At 38.2% G+C, this 14,907-nt stretch overlaps 1 protein-coding gene across 1 annotated transcript in view; it reads left to right on the forward strand.

Moving 5' to 3' along the window:
• The first annotated feature begins 46 nt into the window (after positions 1–46).
• LMBR1 (limb development membrane protein 1) overlaps positions 47–14,907 on the forward strand; it is a 64,890-nt gene continuing 50,029 nt past the window's right edge. Inside the window, exons 1-3 of the mRNA XM_010186376.1 lie at positions 47–201; positions 11,982–12,015; positions 14,801–14,873. Coding sequence (XP_010184678.1) covers positions 47–201; positions 11,982–12,015; positions 14,801–14,873 — 262 coding nt within the window. The remainder of the gene's footprint in view (positions 202–11,981; positions 12,016–14,800; positions 14,874–14,907) is intronic.

Below are 14,907 nucleotides of genomic sequence, written 5' to 3' on the forward strand. Positions count from 1 at the left end.
CCTCGCAGCTTTCCCCTTCCTGCCTTCTCCCTGACCTGTCATTGCGATGCCCCGGAGGCCGCGCTGCTGCGGGACCCCCCTTGCCCCGTCGCCAAGCAGCCGCGGCGTTGTCCCGCTCTTTTCACTCCTTCGTTGCCTGGCCCTCTTCCCACCTCCCGATTCCAGACCGACTTGGGCGGCCTGTCCGCTGTGGGCAGAGCTGTGAGTGCCCTCTTCGGCTGGGTGGGAGAGGGTGTTAGGGCCGGCAGGTGCGGGTCCCAGCCCTCACTGACTTGTGGGTTCCTCTCCCTGTATTTTCTGCCAGTTTATATGGGCATGGGTGTGCGTCTGAATGTACACTGTGCTGTGTGTTCAACACCTCAGTCTTTCAGTGCAGCCTTGTTACCGTAAGGTATGCATGGGATTCCGTGTTATCACTTGTGATACTGACATCCTCCCGCCTTCTGCCGTTTGCAACGGGTGTGTGTAACCTTTGTGTTTTCCCTAAGCTCTCATATCTTTCCCAGTGCTGTTGCATGCCCCATGCTCTTCCAGTACAGAGTGCAGCGCCTGTGCTGTCCGATTTTACTCAACCTTCTGTAGGCAAGTGCAACTCTGCACCTTACATGCAGATAGGGAGAGCTGTTGCGGTTTCCTCTCTGACTACCTCGTAATTGTTTTTCAGGACTGTTCAAAGCAGACAGAGGTGTTTTGGTGGAGTTTTTCTCTCTTCTGCTTTAGTTCAAGGAAGGAAATATATGCTGCACATACGAGACAGACACTGCTGTCTTTGCATGTGCTGTCCTAACTCAGTGGGGTAATTGCGTTCTCTTTGCAGTTACTGCTGTCTTGATTTCTTGAATAAAAATATGCTTTCATAATTCTTTTTTACATATTTTTTTCAGCTGTATTGGGAGACAGTATTGAATATCACTGTTAACTGATTTAAGTAGACCTATAGCTAGGTTATTTGATAAAAGAGACTTGCTTGGATCTCTAGGGTGTTAATTTCTTCTCCATATTTTAAGAATTCGTATGTTAAGACATTCTTTCTTTTGGTGAAGTAGTGTGTTTCTGGGATAATTTTTCCTGAAGAGTGCAAAACAAGTCTGTATGAAGAAAACTGTTACTTTAGGAGCTGTTATGGACCTTCGCTTTTCTGTGAGTGGATGTAACATATGCCATGAGAGCTGTGACCAGTGGAGGGACATAAATAGGAAAACAGTTTTTTTGTAAAGAAGTCTTTAAGCATTATATTAATCTCCTTTGTGCTATGAGAACACAGGTGTATACTCAGATCATGCAGCTCTTCTGGATGCTAGCGTCTGTCTTTTCCCTAGTGTCCATTTTTTCATTTGTATTGTATATTTGTGCGCTAATTATGTCCTACTTACATCCACCAGAGTCTTATTCTGATACATTGTATGCTACATATTGAGCTCTTGTAGCTGGTGAGATGCACAGATTTTCAGTCTGAAGGAGTGGCAGTGTGCAGCTTCTCCAGGTATTGCCAGAAATAATGAAGGTCTGTTAAATTCTTAGAGAACTAGCTCATCCGTACTGCAGCTACTTCTCTAAAGCTTTTTCAGCCCCTCTAGAGCAATTGTCAACTCTTCCTGTTGGTGTAGTCATGTAAGAAATCACATAAGACATCAAGAACTCATATTTTAGAAGTGGAGTGTTGCTTTACTTGGACAGCGGAGGCAGAATATTCAGTTGATAAGTTCTTGCTCTTGGAACTGTACTTTGATCTTCAATATTGATGACAAGCCATCTATGTTATTGTTTAATCAGTGGGGATGATAATAACAATTTTGCCTTTTAAATCAGGGATTAGTACAGTTGTGATCTTGTCTTCTAATTTATGTTGAAGACCACAGGGTTTTATAAGTGCATAAATTGCTGTCATCCATAGCTGAGTATACAACCTTCTTGTGGCTTTCGCACAGCTGCAGAACCTTATTGCAAGTACGATTACAGTTGTGCTTAGTTTAATCATAGCGAAGTACACAGAGCATGTTGCTTACATGTACCATTATGTTCGCATCAACTCCTGATCATTTCTGCCCTTGCTGGACATGAAGGTATATGGTGAATAGAAATTTCTTATAATATGCAAGTAGGCAGTTGTTGTGTGGGTAGTGGGTGTAATCGTCACCCCCTCAGCTGGAGGAGGGAATGTATTCCACTCTCTGGCATATGCACAAGACTTTCATTCCAGCTGCAGGTGGGCTGGGGGCTGTGGAGCAGTTATTAGAGGGTTTTGATGTTTGTTGTGGAATAGTACAGTAGAGGAAACCTCATTATGCTTGTTCAGAGAAGTAAGTAATATTTATGAAATCTGGTAATATCTTACTGTCTTTGGAGGCCTGGCTGTGCAGCACAGTCTTTACTGGAAGCTAAAATGATACATTCATGAGAAATCAAAGTAAGTTGATGTAGTTGAAAAGAAAACCCTTTTCATTTTTCTTCTACAAATTACCTTTATTTTCTTTGAATAGAGAGAAAATTTCTAGATTGTGCTTTCTGATGGAGTCCTAAGGGCACACTAAGCTTAACTTCAGTGTAATGCTTCATTTCCGTTTCATCTGCTCTCTGAACTGGCAAGCTACAAAGTTTTCCATAAAGTTGTTGTTATGTAATAAAAATCAAAGACTTGTTATCCTTCTGCTGGTGGTGCCTGTCTCTGTAGGTGCCAACTGCTGCGAATTCCTCCTTGAAAAGAGAAATGTTTCTGATGCATGTTTATACACTGAGCAAGGGTAGTAAAAGATTACTTTTAAAAATAAATCCTTCATCTGCTTTTGAGGTGACTGTCTCTGTGATTTAATGCTTAGTTTAACTCGGGCCCATTCACTTTTGACCTTGTTTGGAGTGTCTGTGTGGTAACTGTTATTTTCAGGAGGGTGCCTGTTTGCAAGAAAATAATCTGCCCTGTATTTTGTTGCTTCATGAGGATGATCTTTTACTAATGGGAGATTAACTCCCTAGCCCAATTTTGGCATGGCTCTTCAAATGTGAATCAGCTACGCTGAGAATCTGTTGTTTGGAATAGTGACTGAAAACACCCAGACTCTTCCAGACTTGCACTGGCTTTAAAATTCAGATTCAGCAAAGTAAACATGGAGACTGAGAACTGCTGACCCAGTCTGAGACATGGCACAGCCCTGAGTTTGCTCTAAGACAGCGAGAGCCTTGACTTCACTACAGCCAGAGGCAGACTCGGTTCTATCTAAAAGGGACGTCTTTCTGAAAAGCAGCTTTAGTTGGTTGCAAAATATCTGTGTTCTGTATTTGGTCAGCATTGGTATGAAAGAGCCACACAATGTTATGTGCTGCTCTGATACTGTCTCTTATTTTTGTACAGTTAATTTATTTGCCCCTTTGGATCCCTTCGGTTCATTTATAGTTTGCTGAGATCTTGCGCATCTTAAACTTTTAGGGAACGGCTTTTCCCTTGTGTCCTGTTACTATGTCTGTTTATACAACATAATTATAAAATGTTCCATTTTCTACTGTATTGCTGTGAACTGTTTATTTCAAATGCAAATCAAGTAACTGCAGCGGTTCAAAACTTTGTTCATCTGGGTTTACTTTTTAGAATATTCTTACACTCATTTTTTTCAAGTTTGAGTCTTCTATTCTGCAATATTTGTATTTTTAAAATTTAGATCTGCTTTTTGATGTTATTTTTCCATTTACAAAATGTAGGATTTAGAGTTTGTAAAAACTATAAACATATACTTGGTTATGGGGTTTCTTTGGCAAAACAAATACACTGTGCTTGCATTTGTAGTGTGGGAAAAACTGTGGGAGAAAATAATTTTGTGACTATAGAATTATTAATGAGAAAGCTTAAGAACAAACATAGTATATTTGGAAATGACTTAATTATATTAAATACGTTAAAAAAAAAATCAGTCCTGGTAGAATAAATCCAAACACAAAAGTGCTATTATATCTTTAATTGCTTCATGCAAGTTCAGGCAGACACTGAAACTGGTGTAATATGTAGTTTTATGATTAATGTCGGATGCTTTCATTTGAAGGACTAAATGTTTTCAGGGCTGTGGGCTTTAGATGTTAGATATTTGGAGAAAGTTTCTGTACTTCTTAAAACAATTCACTGTACAAGAGGGCTTTTTAAAAACAAAACAAAACAAACCATACTATTTTTAAATATTAAGGTGGGTTTGTTTTTGTTGTTGTTACAGATGATATGATGGTTATTGTATGTGTGTGCCTAAATCTGAATCTAAAAATAACTTCCAGCAGTTCAGAAAGGCCTTTTTGGGTAGTTACAGCTGTGTCATCTCTTTGATTTTTGTTTGCAACTTCAGATGAGTACCACTGGCTTCGTCTTCCCTGGTTTCTTTTTGTACCTTTTATCCTCTCATACTATTTTGGGGCAGAGAGGTGTTCAGGATTCTTCTGTATGAACTAGTGCAGGGTGGTTACTGCTAGCATTTGTCCCTTATAGGGCTGTAAAATAAGAGACTGGATTTGAGCACTGTACCCCTCTTGGTAGTGTCCTTAGTTCTGCTTCCTTAAATTCATGCCCTAGACAAAAAATGACAAAACGCCTTTTGTATGCCAGAAATGATGTTCTGATAGTGGGTCAGGAAGAAGACGCTGAAGAAAAACTTAATAGAAATACTGAAATATTTTTATTTGAATGCTTGAGCAAGTGTAACTTTTATTCAGTGAATTGGATACCATTCATTTCTTCTGTCCACACACTGAGAACTTGAGTAATTTGTATCTTACATGGTTTCTTTTATCTCAAAAAGAATTTTGCCTAGGTTTCTCAGTATTGCCTCTCTTTTAAAAAAAAAAGTTTTGAAAAATAATTGGAACTATTGGAGTATTTGTGGTAATGGTGTGAGATGTAAGGCTGAATGATTGGTGCACATTTAACATAACTACATATATGAAATACCAGCATCATTCTGTCATCTTAAAAATACACCTTTACATGGGTGCTGTACTGAACTTTAAGAAGTGATGAGCAATCTTGTGGTGGTCCTGAGGATCAGCACTGGTGGATCCATCTGGGATCAACAGGCATCTCCAAAAACTTGGCATAGGCAAGTGGGTAGAGATGCGTATTCCCGAATCAAGAATGACCTTTGGCAAGTTCCGCTTTTTCTGTTTACATAAAATAAGCATGAAAGGCTGAAGTATAAAAAGTTGCTATTAGTTACTGTTCAAAATAATTTGTTTTGATTACTGGCGTGTTTCTCTGTGGTAGCAGTTGACCAAAAGGGCAGGTCACTTCATGAAAGGTACAGACGTCTGTTTAAGAAAACTGAGATTTCACTGTAAATTAGATTTGAGAAAATCTAATGAAAAGTGAAAGAACTGTCAGCAGACAAGCATAATCCGTCTTGGGTTTTGTTTGGAATGCTGCTCATGTAGTAGAGGGACTGGATAAGATGGGAGGATGTGACTGGGAGATCATGGGGTTGTAATGAATATCTTAATCTTTACTGTGATGTAAGGATGCCGAGTGTGATTAAATTTATAAGCCTAAGACCCTTTGGAAAGAAGCATTTTCAGAGATGTTGAGGAGGGTTGAGGGATAGGTGAGGTGGAGAGCAAAGCAGCAGGAGGGAGACTGAGATAACATCAGAGTGGAGAGAGAATCTGAAGCATGTTGCCAGTGGAGTTACGGTAAGGAAGCGAGAGTTCAGTTCTGGTGATGTAGGTGGGGATTTGGGCTAAGGCAAACTAAAGAAAACGTTTCAACCAGTATAACCTGACTGGTTTTATTTGGAGGTTATGAAAGTGATTTGGTGTGTGTGGGTTTTTTTGTTTGGTTGGTTTTTTTGGTTGTGTTTTCTTTATTTATTTTTTTTTAACCACAATACTTTCTCATTTCCTGTCTTTCACCCTTTGCTATTTGGTGTTTATCCTCATTTGTGAGAGGATAGTTGAGAAAGTCTTAACTTCTGCAGTACTCTCTGCTCTCTCCATGCTCTCCCCCTTGCCTTGGAAACCACTGCAGCTTTCCTGTAAACATGTACTGCCAAATGACTGGGAACGCTCACTCCGTGGTAAGGTTAATGTGCACAAATTTACATAACTTATAACATAGGAGCAGGAGAGAACTTGAAAGTCATGATTGTACCTTATGTTTTTATGCATATAATAATTAACAGCCTTGGTTGTCGCATCACTCTAAAAGTAAGCATGCAGCTAGGTAGGGATGACCTGGAATAAGTCACTGCTGTAACCCCCTTATTAGTCATTCACATGACAAGGGAAATTGCTGCGTCCTTTCAGCAGCTTTCATCTGTTGCTCTTTGGGACCCAATTTACTCTCATGAAGACAGTGACAAAACTCATGTTGGTGTTTCATCAGCTTGGTGTTGAAGCTGTACTGGAGTGTTGCTGAGATGCTTCCCACACAGAGGTTTCTCGTTTCTTAATTAACTGAATATGTTAAAAGTTGTTACTAACTACCATCAGCATTGTTCCAAGACAGACCCTGGTGCTTTGTACTGCTTTAATGTTTGAGCACGTTGATAATAATTGGGCTTTGAAAATTTTTATTAACTAGAAAATATTATTCTACAGAACTTCATTTCAGTTCCTCTGTTTCCAAATCACATGTGCTTTCCACAGCAAGTAGTATGTATATAGATGGCATTGAAGCCTGTGTACGACTGAGTTTAATATACAGAGGATAGAGGCATGATTTCCTTCCCCAATCTCTTACCTTCTTGGCTTGTAATGATGTCATTTCCAGTGTTAGGCTCCATGATTGTCATGGAAACATGGTGCTTCACAGTTTTACTGTTGATTTTATGTGCCTAATTATGCCATGACTATCCAGTTTTTCCATTACCTAGTTGTACTTTCTATTTTTAACATATTTAGCTGATGGATACAATTGATGCTGATGAGTTTGTGTTGAATTTGACAATAGCAACATGTCTGAAATATCTGCAGAGTCTGACTCTGATAACTTATGTCCACTAGGGAGTCTGTGTAATTTGTGAGAATTATGAAAGCATACAAGTATTGCAGTTTAAATATGTTTTTGTTTTGGGAATGGGGGTGAAAAAACCCAAGATACACTACCTAAAAATTCTACAGTATGTGTGTGTGAGAAGACAAGGAAGGGGATTTTTGTGAGCTAGGAGGAGAAAATTAATTGGCTCTGTCTTCTAAGATAGTTATGCATCTTGCTCTGGTAATTAATATTAGCCGAAGAAGCTGTCTTAACACAAATAAGTTATTACCAAGTTTGTATTAATGAGACTTCTGAGTTTATTTTTTCAGAAAGGAATTTTTAATGAAATAACTCTGAAGTTTTAATATGACCTGTTATTATATCCTGACTGTAAAATGTTGAATAATACCTTCACTCAGGGGCAGAATGTTAGCATGATCTAGGTTGGTGCTATTTATGTTAATTCTAGAGGATGTTTTTAAATCTTGCGCTAATACTGAAAAATATTCTTAAATCTGCTTTTAATGGCATTGCTGTAGCTCATACAGGTCAAAGAAAAATGACTTGGAGTAATTTTTTGAGGGGTTTTGAGTGTATTTCTGGGCATAGAATACAGTATCCTGATCAAAGGTATCTTGGGCCTATTACTAAGGGTTGTGGTGGTGTTATAACATTTTTTTTTCTCTTTACCCAGCAGCATAAATACATTCCCATTAAGTACATCAAAGGGAATGTAAAAGCTGACAAAATCATATATTGATTTGAATTCCTTCATTAGCCTGAAGTGGGGCTCTGCTGCTGGTGAATTTCATGTGAAGGTAGTTTTAAGTGAATGAGGTGTGGAAGCTGCCTTCTGAAGGACTACAGAGGCTGGTTTTTATCTTCAGCTAAGCAGTATTTCTAGCACACAGAATGTGTTTTTGGATGTTTTGTACTTCCTATTAGATCCTAGAGTTTTTTCCGGGATGAGCAAGTCTGGCACCGAGGCTCTGAATCACTGATGATTTCTTCATGACTTAGGAACCAACAAAAAAAAAGTGGGTCAACCTCTTGCATATGCCTTAAGCCAAGGAGAAGTCCTAAGAGGAGACCATACATGTGGGAGAAATAATAGGTGTGGAGGGCTCTGTTAATGAGTAAAATTAATCTGTAGTCATAAGATATATTTGAATTTTTTTCATAAGCTAGAATTTAGTGTGTCATGCTACATGTATAAGGCTGGCTGTATTAGAGTGAGTTTAATCTAACCACAGAGCACAATGTTTTTAAGAATAAATAGTTAATATCTCATTTTGACAAAAATAAGATGTTCAAAGCAGATGATATTACAAATGTCAAGGTCAAACTGAGAGTATAGCTAAAAATATTAGTTTTATTTAGTGTGCATAGTTTGTTATAGGTAACTTAGTGTTGACACATCCAAAATAGGTGGAACACCTTATTTGCTTATAATGGATTTATTAGAAGTAGACCAAGCAGAGCTGTTTGTCTCCACTTGTATTTTCTTGCTGTTTGTTCCTGCCATCCTTTCCACAAGTAAACAAAAGTAGTTGCCAAGTGGGACAGTAGGAGGAAGCTTTATAGATGCTGTGTGGCATTTTAATGCAGATTAAAATACTTCAGCAACATGAAAGCAGTTTGACATGGGTGTACAATGCTATGTTTAGTTGTTTTCTATTATAGAAATTAAAACCCAGAAGTGCAACACCACTGCTTTTCTGTAGGTAGTAATCACTGTCAAGCAAAACACTGATGGTTCCATTTTCAGGTCTCAAATGTGTTCTTAGACGTGTGCTAAGGGATTGGTGTTAGCCAGGGTGAGCTCTGCCTTCTCTTTTCTCTCTCTGTTTTCTGTGTAGGAAAAAGGACATTGAGCTGGAGATATTCTTCCATTGTACTCTTCATTATGTCTATAGCTGTTGGTTGTTGTTTGGGTTTTTTTTTTTGCATATCCTTTGCCTAGAAATGCTGATGGATGTAATGGCAGTAACTTTTTTTGTTTTAATACTGATACAGCCACTTTAAAGTTATTTCCTTCCTTCTTTCATTTCATACATTGCATAGTAAAACGCTGTTCACTTCTTGTCTGTTTTGCTCCTCCAGATTTACTCTCCCTATTCTAAATGCTAGTATGTACTCAAGTGGGAGGAAATGATCGCTTGTTTGCTTTGATGCTTTTGAAGTGGAAATCTTGAACCTGTGTTTCATACTTGATAGTCAGTTAAATCAAAGAACATTATCAAGATCTGTGACTCCTTTCTGCAAAGGAGTTCTGTGTTGGTTCCTTACTGCTGATAGTTGTTCTGTATCATCTCCATCATTTTCAGAGTGGGAGGACATCCCTGACAGCCCTACAGGGCCCTGTGCTTACACTAATACTTTTAAACCTTGCTTGGCAGCTCGTTCCACTGCTTGGCTCTCCTCATAGAGAGGACTTTGCCTTACCTCTAGTCTCATCCTCGCGCTGTGCGCCAATATCAAGAGCCCAGCTCTGCCTTCTTAATGACCTCCTTATAGGTACTGGCAAGCTGCTATCAGGTCCTTCTGAAGACTTCTTGTCCTCAGACTGAACAAGTTGAGCTCCTTCAGCCTGTCTGCACCAGGGAGGTGTTTCAGCCTCCTGATCATCTTGGTGATTTTCCTTGCTGCAATTCCCAATGTCTTTCCTATACTGGAGGCTCAAAAGTGGATGCAGCAACTGTGTGTGACCTGATGATTGCTGACTGAAGGATAATTACTTGCCATTATTATTGACTTAGCTTCTGGTAATACAGCCCAGGATGCTCTTTGGAGTGTTTACTACCAGGGTGCACTGCTTGTAAGGTATTGGGCAATTATTGGACAACACAGCTGTATGCTTTTTTCCTAGTATAAACTACAGCTGTATTTTCTGCACAACAGTTGAGTTGGGAAGAATATTGTACTATATAAATAGAAGCTGTTGATCTTTCTGCACCCCAAAATGCAGCTTTTAATTCACATAGAACCATCTTTCACAATTGTATTTTGTGTGTATGTGTTTATCTTGTGGATAAGGGAAAAGAGAGAGCCTTGTGCATTTTGAGCGTATTGTTTCTTAGGATGAAAATGTAGCTCTAGCACTTGCAACAGAAGATGATGTTTTACTAATCCAAGGCATGAATTTCAGTGCCAGAGTTTTAAAGATCATCCACGTGGACAAATTAATGTCAGCTGATCCTTAGTAATTGTCAGTGGGATAAGTACAATGTAATTTGAGTTAGTTCAAACCTTTATTGCTCAAGTTTAATGCTAGACTCTTCAGGGCCAGCCCCTTAGATGCACATAGTTAGGAACTGAAATGCATGCAGTTTATCTCCGGCTCTGTTCTCACAGGAGCTGAGAGCTGTCTGATACAGATCCAAAAGTATGACTTGGATTATACTTGGATGATTTTGGATTACAGATCCAGAAGTATGACTGTATGGAACAGTTGGATACAAGACACCTAAGGACGTAGTGCAATGTATCTCCAGCAGTAGCCTCTCTTGGCTACTGTGTCATGTGTAACCTAAGCAGGAGCATAAAGCACTTCCTTTCCCAAATGAAGATGAAGAGCTCCAGGGAAAGGCATTTCTTTTGCTTGTCCTACCAGAGGTTGTATTTAGTCCATGCAAAGAGATGTAAATTAATTATATGCTCAAGATTTGAAGGCTTCTTAATGTGCCACCTGTGAAAAGGAAGTCTCTCAATGTAGCATAGAATCCCTGTGTTTTGTTCTCAGTTACTGAGTGGTGTGGAGGGGGAACATAAAAAAAGACATTAAAAATAGTTTTAAATTTCTTTGCTTGACTGTTTAGCTATAATCATAAACAATTCTCAGGCTTCTCTTAATTTCCTTTATATTTTGATGCAGCTGGTCAAATGGACTGAGTGTATGTTTCCTATAGTGTGACAACATACAATAACTGTTTAAAGGAGCTTCCCAGAAGCAGTCTAATGATGGCAACAGATCCACAACTACTTTACCTCTCTGTAAAGTTGGAATGAATTTAAGGAAATGAACTTTAAGATTGGAAGTTATTGTTTTGTGAGTTTTTCTTTTTGTTTGTTTCAGTTGACGCTCGGGGAATGCCAGAAATCCTCACTCATCGCAGTTGTGTACATTCCTTGCACAGCATCTTCATTGTCTCCTCAAGTCAAACCTGGAAGAGCTTCATTTGAGCTCTAGTGAAAATCTCCTTGCAGAGAGCTTGGGGTTATGAGGAACGTGGCCTGTCCTGGATTTGCTGCATTTGCAACAACCTTAACTTTTGTCAGCTTTTATTGTAGAGATGGGTGATGGCATAGAACACTGCTTTTTGGCTAAAAACGTAGCTTGCAGTATGATTTGGATTTAACATTGTATTTCAGCATTTACTCTGATACTGTCTCATATAATAGTTTTCTGAAGAAAAGATGGAATTTAAAGAATATAGGCTCTTCTTTCACCGAAGATATCAATGTAGCTTTATGTATGGTGATTTTTGATTAGTGCCCTATTTCAGTATGACTACATGTACTTTTTAGTCAGTGGTTAAAAGGGAAAGTTGACAGATGATTTAGAGTACGATGAACGTATGTACATGTAAATTTGTCCTATTCTAAGGGTTTTTTAAGAAAGTCAAATTAGGAGTTGTTAAGAACTGTATTTTCTGAAGCCACATGGCTACTGGTAGAGTGCTTCTTTTGCTATGTCCAGGAAATATATTCCAAGTTGTGAAAGAACAATAGAAGATTGAATAGGAAACTGGCTGTGGTGTACATGACAATAGGCGTTGCATTTTGGGTGGGGGGGGAAGCTACTATTCAGTCTCAATATTAAGAATTATCTTGCTCATTTTAGATGAAAATGAAGTAAACCATTCTGTTATTAGCACGAAACCAATTCTTTGTGAGGTATAGCCAATATAAAAGAGGGTTAGAATATGGCCAGGAAGGACTTGATTACCCCAAAATAATAGGTGTAGTACAAAATCCAAGTGTGGGTTTTAAAAGGGAAAAAAGGGTGATGAACCCTAAAACCAAGTTTTTACTGTAACTTGAGAGCTGCTCTGCTGGAAGCAATTAGGGAGAGCAGTGTGGATGAATTCAGTGATTGGAGGATGACGCTAAGTTACTAGTGTGATTCTCAGGTGAATGTGTTGAAATATTTACATTGCAGAAAGAAGGGCTCAGTGCTGCTATATATAGCCATAAGACAAACAAGGGCTGTATTATTTTTTTTGCAGTACATAACTATTCTGCAACAAAGAGCAGTGTGAGGAGTAAGGATTGCAGTGTGACAGGATGGTGGAGTCTATTCTTTGGCTATCATGGGCAACACATTCCTTTTCCCCAACTTAACTGGGTTCCAATCTAAAAATAGTTGGGATGCTGGCTTTTGCTGCTCCCTTTAGAAAGCTATTCAGAATGCATGGTTAGAAACACCACAGGATCATAGATTTCACTAAGTATAAATAAAGACTGAAGTAATATTTGACTGTTCTTCCTGACTTGTTTTGTTCAGTGAGAAGGACTTCTAATTTATGAATTTTCTTTCATTAATATCCTAAAGCTTTCACTGATTAGAATTTACTTATTATTTATTTTCATGCTGATCATTTTAAAATTATATGAATTCTCAGTAATAAACAACTTAAAAAATTTATTTACGAAACTGGTCTCAATTCTGACAGAGGTAGAAGAATAATTACACCAAGATATATAGTTACACCTTATTGCTGAGTTGCAAAGTAGCTGTCATCTAAAACTAGAAATACAAGATTTGACAGTTCATGTTACTGGCCAGCTTTCATCCTCTGTGCCCTCAAAATACGTCAGTTATCTCAGTGGTACTTTAGAAGTACAGACCCACATTTTCCTAGTAACCTTGCTATCACAGGTAGTATAAAGGTCATCTGTTTTATTTGATGATACAAACAAGATTGCTGTTGTACTTATTCTTGTCTTAAAATTAAACAAAAAATCTGCTTAACTGTATCTTTATTTTACATGGAGGCAGTGTTATTTGGGTCTGACAGATTTTTAAATAATTTTACTGACCTGTATATGTGATACCTAATTTTCAAAAGTAGATGCCTAAAATTAGATGTTTCAATCTGTAGCCTTGGTCTAGTTTTTAGAGGAGCTGGAATCCTGGAGAAGGACGTTTTCAGCACTGGCACTGCGTTTTCTGTTACTGACAGGACAGACTGTCAGAGTACTCTGAAAACCCAAAGCTATTTGCAGTTTCCTTTTTTTTTCTTCCTGATTAAAAAATGTAGCAGCATATTTTTTTCTTAAATCTTAAAGTTCTTTATTAATAGAATTGTTTATTTGAAGAACTATTTTCTTTATCAAAACCCTTTCCTCTTTAAAGCATCCTCTGGAAAGTTGGACTGGTGAACTCTATTCAGATTAGATATCTGAATTTAGAGATCTAGTTATGAAACTTCAGCATCTCTTTCAGATACCACTGCTGTGAGTTGCCTGTGCAGAGAATGAGCTCAGTCACTGCTTTCAGACCTCTGGCACTGTCATGCTTCTGGGGGACATCTGTAGGGCAGTTGCAGGCACCCAAATGTCATGTACAGACGCTTGGCTATGCTTTGAGCTGCAGATCCAGACAGGGCCAATTAAAAAATAAACCCCTTGTTACAGTTAATTGGGCAAAGTCACTTTATATGATAAAAACTGCTAGAACAGTTCTACTTGATCCAGTTTGTTAACAGCTGTGTGTTAAGACTTATTAGGTGGCTACTACTGTTATGCACAAGCAAAAGAGTCTTTTATAACAGTTTGAGCTACTTCAAGTAGATTATCAGCCTGTGGTGTGTAGGTCATGTTTCCTGCAAGCTAATAAAACCCAAAATACACTGTTGGTACACAGCACTGTTCACTATGGCTGCTCAGGACTAGTGAAGGCTGAGGGCCACAACATTGTGGGATGACATGCTTCATTCTTGTTTCGTTTGACTGACTCATGTTTTTAATATATATCAACAAAAAAGATTGAGGAAGTAGTATTGAACCACTGATGGCTCACTCTAGAGCAAATAAAATGTGTTGGGTTTTTTTAAATTATTTTTTAAATTCTAGGCTTGGAGGGATAAAATTGTCTAGCTGTTTGATTCCTTTCCTGCCAAGATTTCCAACACATTTTGTAGGTATTTTGGTCTTACCTTATCGTATTGTAATTCTAGTTCCAAATCTTAGAAACAACTTGATGCAAGTCATGCTGGGCATCTGACCCAAATAAGCAACCTACCTTGTGAGGAGGGAAACTGTGCCCTTGGCTTCTGGCTCTAAAGGAAACATCGTGTTTGACTTGGTCACCTAAAATTTGCTTGATTCAAGACATGATGGAAATCGTAAACATAACTGCTTTCTTCTTTCCACATATGTTGTTAGCTTACTCCAAAATAAATCTTCAAGAGGCCATATGATTACCCTTAGGTCATATGTGAATGGGATTCAGAGCATGATAACTTTTACAACTCAAGTGTATTCAAACTTTAAAAACTAACCCCACCCACCCCTCTCCCAAACAAAAAATTGCACTGTAAATAAGGCTTTTTTTCTTAATTTTGGAGTAAAACTTGCTGGCCATAGAATTGGTCCAGTACCTGTTACTCTAATTATACTGTTGTTATTGGTTTAACTTTCTATTATAAGATACAAAACAAAAATAGTGTTGACATTTACACAGAATACACTTTTGTTGGTCTGAGTTCAATTTTTGTTGATACTGGATTTTCTGTTTGTTATTATTGGACTAGATGATTTTCACAGGTCCCTTCCAACTCCTACTATTCTGTGATTCTGTGACTATTAGGATCCAGGCATTTCTTCACAACCTTATAAATGCAATTTCTTTTTTTCCAGATCTGTTTTCTTCTGTTTGCTGTTCTCTACATTGTTTCCTACTTCATTATCACAAGATACAAAAGGAAAGCAGGTAAGCATAGGCTTGTTAATATATTCAAAAATAA

This window comes from Mesitornis unicolor, unplaced genomic scaffold, assembly GCF_000695765.1.
Source record: "Mesitornis unicolor isolate BGI_N332 unplaced genomic scaffold, ASM69576v1 scaffold11656, whole genome shotgun sequence".
Taxonomy (NCBI): domain Eukaryota; kingdom Metazoa; phylum Chordata; class Aves; order Mesitornithiformes; family Mesitornithidae; genus Mesitornis; species Mesitornis unicolor.